Source organism: Dendropsophus ebraccatus, chromosome 14 (genome assembly GCF_027789765.1).
Source record: "Dendropsophus ebraccatus isolate aDenEbr1 chromosome 14, aDenEbr1.pat, whole genome shotgun sequence".
Lineage (NCBI taxonomy): Eukaryota > Metazoa > Chordata > Amphibia > Anura > Hylidae > Dendropsophus > Dendropsophus ebraccatus.
The window spans coordinates 32722293-32731934 of NC_091467.1; the positions used below are offsets into that span (position 1 = coordinate 32722293).

The 9642-nt window shown below is 39.0% G+C and overlaps 1 protein-coding gene across 1 annotated transcript; it reads right to left on the bottom strand.

Moving 5' to 3' along the window:
- Window positions 1-217: 217 nt before the first annotated feature.
- Window positions 218-9511, bottom strand: WNT9B (Wnt family member 9B). Its single transcript, XM_069952483.1, has 4 exons — window positions 9401-9511; window positions 4359-4615; window positions 3906-4171; window positions 218-2147 (listed from the first exon to the last, which is right to left on the bottom strand). The coding sequence occupies exons 1-4, from the start codon at window positions 9478-9480 to the stop codon at window positions 1689-1691; spliced, it is 1062 nt and encodes a 353-aa protein (XP_069808584.1). The 5' UTR covers window positions 9481-9511; the 3' UTR covers window positions 218-1688.
- Window positions 9512-9642: the final 131 nt, after the last annotated feature.

Below are 9642 nucleotides of genomic sequence, written 5' to 3' on the forward strand. Positions count from 1 at the left end.
AATAAATCCAATGATGACTGTCTTCTCCAGCCTAAATGGTGTATGTTTCTTAGATGAAATATAGATTATAATAACTTATTTTAGCATCCCTTTACTGGACATTGCAGTATAGATGAAAAATATTTTCCTGTATTATATATGAAAATATATGACAATACACAGCCATGTAGAAAAATGGTTTATATTGGAGCAATATATAAACAGATCTGAAGTGCAGCGTCTCCTATTTACATAGTGGCAAAAATATAAATATAGAATGAAAAACCAATACCTATATACAATTCTCTAAAGCAGACAGGACGTGGCATTAAGCAGTGCTATTAATGCAGATTTAAATAACTTAAATACTTGTAGATTTGTACACACGAGGTAGAAAGTAAGGGCCTTGCACCATATCAGGTGACTTTTGTAAGGTTAGGCCCGGTGCTCCTTCTTATAGAGAACAAAGAAGAAATAGGAAGGTAAAAACAGGGAAGCAAAGATTTACATAACTTTTTACATATTATTTTACTGTGTATTCTGGATTGGTGGACTTTTAGGTTGCCCCATAGGAAATTGTGTTTGTGGTGGCACAGGATTAGTTTTTGCTTTAAATTCATTACCTCCAATAGCTCAGAACCTGGAATTCTATGGCCAAGTATGGAGTGATCCATTGGGTTTACTTGTATAAGAGAAATGCACCTTAAAGGGCATATTCCATCCTAATGCCATATGATTAGAAGGGTTTTCCTTGTTCAGTTTACCCCTCTATAAGGTCACACTGGAGATCCGATAAGGGCTAGTTAGAGAAACCTGAACTTTGGCGATCAGGGTGCTTTTATTCTTAGGAGTTCTCCAGTTGATTCAACCCCTTAAAACACAGATATTCATCATATTGAGGCATTTTAAATTTAATTAATTTAACGGGTTTCCTTTAAATGGTCAAATAAGTGGTTCACTTTAAGGGATCCCTACCAAAGAGGCAGAGTGTTTCCCGCATTGTACCACCTACCGACTTGAGTTTAAAGAAGCTCCTGCATTGCATCTGTTCATGGGCATATATAAGGGCAATACTTGGCATCCTCTTCGTTAATGGGACAAACCTGTCTCTTTACAAGGTGAAAGGTTATCTTTATGTTTTAAAATACTTTGCATCAGTAGTAAGTCACAAATAGGGAATTATACTACAGGCAGAGTTATGGCATTCTCCCTTGTGTCACTTTTGCATAGTCTGTGCTATGTGACTATGTACAAACTCAGCTAGTGCTGAATGCATGTATACAGTGGTTTGGAATATAATAAACCATTAAAGGCAACATCTGCCTTTTGGCTGGCATCCATGCAAGGTGGATTTACCAATAGTAAAACTTTTACTTTTTCAGAATATCGTCACTTTCCCGTCAGCATGCATATATTACATTATAATATTTATAATCTGTCAGTGTATTTATCAGATAGTGGTTCATGTGGGGAAGATGAGAAGTTCTAATATGGCAAAGCTTGGTATATAACCCACCAACCATTGAGTCAGTGGAGTCCACATAGTAGAATACTTTTGATCCCTGGAGACCTTTCAGTTCAAAATGTGGTCCCTGGTCTCAACATTTTGTCAGTGCTCTGTATATAGAAAAGCAGTCTAGTCTGATCAGAGACTTAAGTAAGTTATCTCTTTCAGGTCTATGGTGCCTCTTTTCTCCTCCAATTCAATGTCACTGTTTGCAGGTATAGGTGTCTTGTTGCTGTACACACTTCTGGCACTCCACATGGCAGCACCAATGCACTTGACAATGGCAAGAAAAGGTGACCATACGACTCTGAGTGTTGTACCCTCTTCCACAGCACAGGCTGTCACAAGTGGTCTCCCGAGAACACACTCTTCCCGCAGTCCCAGGCGAAAAGCGACTGGCACGACAGAAACTGGGAGAATCCTCTAAGAAGACGAGGTCAATAGATCGTGGAGAACGGCCTGCAAAGGAGTGTCCTAAAGACTCATGGCCTCCTACTGCCTCGTTGGTGGCTCCCAGGACTTTGACTGCATTGTCGTACTTGGCTTTGAGCATAGCTCCTGTCTCATGGAAAGGGGAGAGTTGTTTCCAGCAGGTACGAACTGCACACGAACCAGACACTCCATGGCACTTGCATGTTGTCTTTAGCCCACTCTTTACAGCCTAATGTTGAGCACAAGAAAATACATTAATTGGTAGAATTATAGAATTGTCTCACTTCATTTAAAAAAAAATCACTGAGGAAGACAGTCCTTAAGTCTTTGTCACCTGGTGTCTCAGTCTGTTTGTAATAACAGAGAGACCAGGACATAACACAGGAAGTGAGGGTGGAGCTTAGCATGTGCTATGTGCAAGAGAGTGAGGGAGCCTGCAATCTGCCTGCTGAAGACACAAACTGTTCCTAAAAGGTAAACCGAGGCCTCCCTTTCATTTCAGATCACCCATAAAGCTAAGGACAGCTCTTGCCACAGCTGTATGTCCACAGTGCTGCTCTGTAATTTCTTTCTCCCCTCTACCTTTAGTTTACCAGAAGCAGCATATAAAGGGTTACTGATGCACCAGCTTTGCAAGCTGCTATGTGATCAGAAATAAAAGAAACAGCAGCAGCACAGCATGGATGGGGGTTACAGCAAGCACTGAACTTACCGAACTGATGTTCAGTGTGTGGTGTAACCACCATCTATACTGTGTCGCTGCTGTTTCTTTTATTTCTAATCACATAACAGCTTGCAAAGCTGGTGCATCAGTAACCCTTTCTCCTTTTATATGCCTGCTATAGTACTGTGGTGTGTAGCCTATGCCTGAGCACAGTGTCACTCTTCATTGCACTTTCACCAGCACTGTGTGCTGGCATGGCAGAGAGGAATATGTGCTGTGCTGTTCTTGGTAAGAGAACTGCTGACAAAGCATATAGCTTGAAAACCTTAAATGCCAGACAGGAGCTGCTAAAGCAAACTGTAGTGTGCAAAACCCCACAGTACGGCAATATGCATACTGCAAGGTCGTAGGGGGTGAAGGATTCTTTGATGCTAAAGTGTCACTGTCTACATCTAACTTTCAACATGTAAATCAACAAGATATGATATAAAGCAAGTATGCAATTTATATTCATTGTTTTTTTTTTTTAGTTATCATGGAAAACACGGCACTTCGTGTTTTCTGACTTTTTTTCTCAAAAAAACAGAAAACAGGAAGTCCTGTGTATCCCAGGCCATCTGAGCGCTCACAGAGAAGGCAGTCATGTGATTGATGGACACATTGAGCCGTGACTCTCTGGACTGGCTGGAATTCCTGTGTTTAGTCTGTTTTTTACAACCAGCACAAGTCAGAAAATCTGCTTTCTGGAGACTGGACCTGGATTTCAGGTAAGTACAGCTTTTTAGAGGAAGATAACAACAGAAAAATAAGGAATGTATATTGCAAACTTCCTTCATATCAAATCTACTGTTGATTTAAATGTTGAAAGTTATAACGACAGTGACACTTTAATTCCTTGTGACATGCACCACCCCCTTCGTATTTAGCACTAGGAATATCATAGTGTATATGTTATGCACGGAGTGTTCCTCTAATATTGATTGTGCGCCTTTCTAAAGCCGATGCTTCTATATTAGTCTATTTTCACTATTATAAAAACCAATCTGGTTATGTAGAATTGACTAGAAGAGGCAAAATACTAGCTGCCATACAGAAAATATGCACAATCGTGCTTGTTTGCTTATTCACATTATCTTCATGTATTGAGTCAACCAGATTACGGTCTTTGGTCTGTGATGCTTTTGAAGACCAGATGTGTATGGTGTAAACACGGATGATGACTGGAGCTTTGTTCCACTCATGCCCAATTTATAATGCTTTACTGTGTTTCCTGCCTAAGGTTTACATGTAGATTAAATTGTATGCATTACCCAAGCTTCTCACCTTAATCCCAGCATTGGTGTTATGGAGATCCACCTTGGCTCTCATGTCCCGTCCTCCTTTTCTTTGTCCTAAGAAGTTCTGAAGAAATCGGGTGCTATGGCGTAGATTATCTCCACAGACCCCCCACTGCCATGCCCGCTGGCTCTCTAGCCCTGGAGAATCATCGCATGTGCAGCGCTCCATCTTACCTCCGCTGCAAGCCTTGGCCAGCGAGTGAGTCAAAGCAGCAGAAGACACTGCATATAGGAATGCTGTCTCTTTAAATCCTGAAAAAAAAAGGGATGCACATGTACATATCATGACAACCTACATATGTGATGACATTTTCTTGAAATTTTCAATGTTTTGAGATATTCTACTGAGAAATTAACATCCTAAACATTGTCGCTATCTACCCCCAATGTATGGATTGCCACGAAGGCATCACATTCCATATGGCAATATTTGACTTACCTCTCTTCAAGAGACTCCCCCTCCCCTGTAGACTACAATTCCAACGTTCAGTGCGCAGCTGGTATTGGCATTCCACAATGCCCAATCGAACTGCTTCCTTAAGTGCTTCTGCCAAACCTGGTTCCTTCCGACACAGTCTCTTCTGCCTCCGTGTGAGGGGCAGCAGATCACACTGTTTGAGGTGCGGTCGGTTGTGGTTGCTGCCGGCTACAGATGATGGCGATGTGTAGTGTGAGAGTGATTCCTTGCTGGTTAGCCTGTGGAGAGTCCCAATGACAATGGGTCATGTTTTGATGGCTGAGGTTTAGTATTGCTCATTGGCAATGTTGACCATGGTCATTGAGGCACACTTTTAAGTATAAATCATATCTGCAGCCATGATGATATCATAGAATTTTTTTTCCCCAATACCTAGTTCACACAATATTGTGCAGAGAAACCATGTATTCCAAATGGTACAATCTGTATTATCATACAAAATACAAGATGTTCCTCGAATCCCATACAACTGTTGCCTTGCATCACAGGTCCATAAAGAAGACAACCATCTTCCCATTAATGACCTATCATTTTCTATTTGAGGCAGATATCACTCTAGTCTCCATTCAGGGTTCTAGCTCTACCTACCATCTTGCCGAATAGTGATCCTTTTGATGTTCTGTTGATCAGTATTGGGCACATGGCCCCTACAAGCTACTGTGGGTTGTTAGTGTTGGCTGCTTCAATGAGCAGACAGTCCATAAGTGTTATGCTTTTCCTGAACTTTTGTGAACCTGGCTGGATTATATATTTACTACAATAGCATTTTCTTAGTTCCTCCTCCTTTACACAGCACACTGTTTGCTGCACATCTGATCTGTTTTATGTACTATGTAACTATTTTACATGTAGCCAATTTTCTAAAATGGTCCAGAATGTGTTCCTACATTTTTCCATGTTTTAATAGGCTTGATAATAGGATTTATCCAGAAATAGCGCCACCCTTGTCCATGAGCTGTGTCTGGTATTGTAGACCAATCAAGTAAAATGGGGTCCTTTCAGTTTTGATCAAATTTCTCACGCTTTTATGGGTGTATAATCCTGTTTTTAAGTTACCTCTCTAACTTCAGAATTAAACTATGGCTTGCGGTTAGTACTGAGATATTGGCTTCCATGATTTTTGGCTGTATTATCCTTACCAGAGTTGATATTGTATGCTCATGTCTATGTTTGGAGGTGTTGTTGCTGCTTTCTCCTTTATGTGACTTCTAAATAATGAATTAAAAAAAAAATGGACAGGTATGGAGTGACACACTCTCCTAATGGATAGACCTTGGATACTACTTGTAGGTTAACTGGCTTCCTATGATAAGTCGTGTGTTTGCCTGTTAAAAAAACACATTTTAAACAGGGATTGATGTAATTGCCTGTTTATGCTTGTTAGTGTAATTTTTTTTTTTTTTTTTTCCGAATAATGCATTTTGTAGTTGTATAATTTGTACCCACTATAAAACCTGTACAACAAACTGAGACTTGAAATAATCAGAACTGCAGAACAGTTGGGGAATATTCACACCTAACAAAAAATTCTGCAACTGAAAATCAGCGTGACTTATCTGAAGAGGGTTGTTTCTGCAGCGGAAACATGTGCCATTCATCTGAATGATACAGTCTCAGAAATCTCTGCAACACACCGTAACTACTAATAGGTAGTCAACAACTTGCTCTAGCTGGCCATAGCCGAAACATTCTTACATACAGTAAAAAATAGGTTATTCATTTGATCCCAGTGAGTAAATCTTTCCTAAGGCATCTGGGCTGTGTACCTGCTTAGAAAATGCATTGAGAGTCCATTTTTACATAGTAGGTAAATCTTTTTTTGATCAGTCATATGGCTCACCACCATGATCACTTGGCTAATGTATTTCTAAAGGGTCTTTTAAAATTGTATCTTAAATTATTGCAATAGCATAAAATATCCAGAAATCTACATACAGAATTTCTCCAAGAGTTCTATTACAATGACTCACAATGGCAATTTTGTGAAACTTAAATATATGTGAAAATCGCCCACAATATTCTGCTATGTGATGTCCATGCAGTTTTTGTGCTGTGATCATGTGCCATACATACGATAAGTCACTGGGAAAGCCTAGCCTTAGAGGGGTCCTTGTTTGCCTAAAATGAGATCAACTTTAAAAGCTGCTAATCTCAGCCAAAGAATGGGATTTCGGGTAAGAGAAGTTTGGTTTTGCTATATTAAGACTTGTCCGTATAGCTTTAACCCTGTCACAGATTGTAAGCCAGGCTAAATCCCGTCATACACTCAGCAAAAATATACATTTTTATTGTTATATTAAAAATTTTGAAACAAATTTTAAAACAAAGAAAGTTCTATACGATTTTTTTTTTTATTATTTAGATTTTTTTTAGATATGGAATGTGAATAACATATATAGATGTAGTTATCAATATGAAATTTTGTAAGCAGTTTTTTAATTTTGTAATTTTTTATTTATTCCATATCTTTTCATTTAAATCATGTGAATATAGTATCTAGGTTTATGCATTATCCTGGGATATTCATATAGTCTGACAATAAAATACATAAAAAAAAAAAAAAAATAATATATATATATATATATATATATATATATATATATTAGGGCTTAAAGGTATAGTCATACATGACATGTATTTCTAAAAGTTTTGTAACTGTTCCGTACAAGTAAACAGAGTTGGGATAAATCCATGCTGATTGATTTATCATTGTAGAAATTTTGTCGACAGATCTACTGGATATAAACAGATTTCATGTAACACCAGAACTAACTAGACTTTTAACTATATATATATATATATATATATATATATATATATATATATATATATATATTTATTTATTTATTTTTTCCAATATTGTTAATTTCCCAAAGCTTATTTAATTTTTTTTCTTATCTTTAGCTCCTCAATATTCACAATAAATTCCAGAAGGCATCATGTATTAAAACTAAAACCATTTAAAATCATGGACAATTTATTATTTATTCTTACCTGAATCTGCCTCCACCACACTGCTGAATGTTACCACATTTAGTAACTCAACCCTCTAAGATATTTTTATGTTAAATCTGCTTAAAGTTCCCTGACTGTTTTTATTATTCTTCCACATTCACACACACAGGGTGTACAGCTGGAGGAAGGCTGGATGTGCCTGCGCTCCCATCACCTGCGATCGCCCATATTATGTGATCTTATGAATGTAAATATTTGGGGAAAATATCTTCATTTCAAGGTCTCGAAGCTCAGCTCAAATCGCCAAAGAGCGAGAGGAACGTTCAGCACAGGGAGGGGAAAGAACTGACTCTGGGAAAACAGGAAAGGGAAATCTCTGGGATAGAAGTGTGAGAAAAGAAGATGAAAAATAGGCATTTATCGCCATGCCTTAACCCTAAAAAAATAGAAAAATTGTATGGTTTTTTTTAAACAATATTTTTATTGTGTGTTTTAAACAACTACATGCTTATAGAAAAATCAACGTATTTCTAAAATTTTCTTGAATGTTTTTAATTTGTTAAAGTTTGAGTATATATATGTATGTGTGTGTGTATATATATATATATATATATATATATGATTCAAATAATATACGGTACTAAACTAGTGAGGCCAAGTGTAGTTAAAGTCAGGGTTTAGATGAAGCTGATCAATTATTAGTGTTAAGTGATTGTTATTACAAGATAGATATATATCACTCTCCCTATATTAATATGTGTGCCTATATATATATATATATGTATGTATGTGTGGGTGTGTATAACTATATCTTTATGAATATAGTGCTCTATTAAGCTGCGTTTACACGGAACGATTATCTTGCGAAGTCGCACGATAACGATTGAATTCGAACAATAATTGTACGTGTAAACGCTGCGAACAATCAAGCGACGAGCGATAAATCGTTCATTTTGATCTTTCAACAAGTTCTCAAATCGTCGTTGAACGGTCGCAAAAAAATTCGCAGATCGTTCCGTGTAAACAGTCGTTCACCGATTTACCCTATGTGTGAGATAGGCTTAAGCGATCGCAAAACGAATTTTCCGTACGATATATCGTATCATCTAAACGCTGATCGTTATGAAAAACACATTTTAAATATTACAGTAAAATATTACATTACAATAGTGCTTTCCTTTTTTTGTTGTGCACGCTAACTGTGATTGTGATGAGTTTTTGGCAAATTGATCATCTCTTTACAGTAAGAATGACAGGTAGGATATATATAAAGGACATGATGGTGACTGGACATCACTGGTTTACAGATATCCCAGCCAGGAGAAAATGAGACATGTAGCCTAACACTACTAATAGTCCTTAAAGTGCAGATATTGCCTATCGATGCCATACTGGTACTTATAGTTCCTCTAGAACAGTATTCCTCAACCTGTGGCTCTCCAGCTGATACTAAAGAACAACTCCCACAGGCACCAGCTCTCCTGGCATGATAGGAGCTGTAGTACTGCAACAGCTGGAAGGTTATACTACTCTAGCATTATCCCAGCATGTGGCTCACCAGCTATTATGAAACTACTGACATGCTGGGAGATGTAGTTCTCCTGTAGACTGTGCCACACAGGTTTAGGGAAGCACAGCTCCAGTACATGGGGTTCCTCCAGAGGTTACATAATAACCATGCAGAGGGTGCTGGGACCTGTAGACTGACAGAATCCGATGGGAATGCTGGGACTTGTACTACCTCTGGAGGCTCACACAATTACCAGCCAGGGAATATTAGGACCTGTAGTTCTCCCAGGAGTGTACCTAATACCCACACAGGGACCTGGTAGTTCTACCACACATCTCCATCCCCCCTATGCAGTATCATTACATTCTATATTACCCTTCTCTTCTCCTCAGTTTTCTCTGAAGATTTCTAAAGAGATGTGACATGTAGCCTCCCAGCAATATACCTGAGAACTGACCCTCCATCCCCGGTAGTGTCCAGCTCTACTCCTATACACTACAGCAGGTGACAGCACAGCCACACAACAGAGGTTTCTCACCCAAAGTAGCAGTCCCCGGGCTGTCCTAGCAGGGTGAGGAGGGGCAGGGCGGCCAGGAGCAGGGGGAGGCCGGCCGGCATGGTGCACACAGGGCGCCGCTCCTCATCTCTCTCCTCCAGCCGCTCGGAGCACTGCCCGACGATCTCTCCTGCTCAGTTTAAAGGGACAGGACACACCTTGTTGCTGATTGGCTGACAGCCGACACACCCATGCTCTGGTTGGGTGAACAGTCAAGGTGTGTG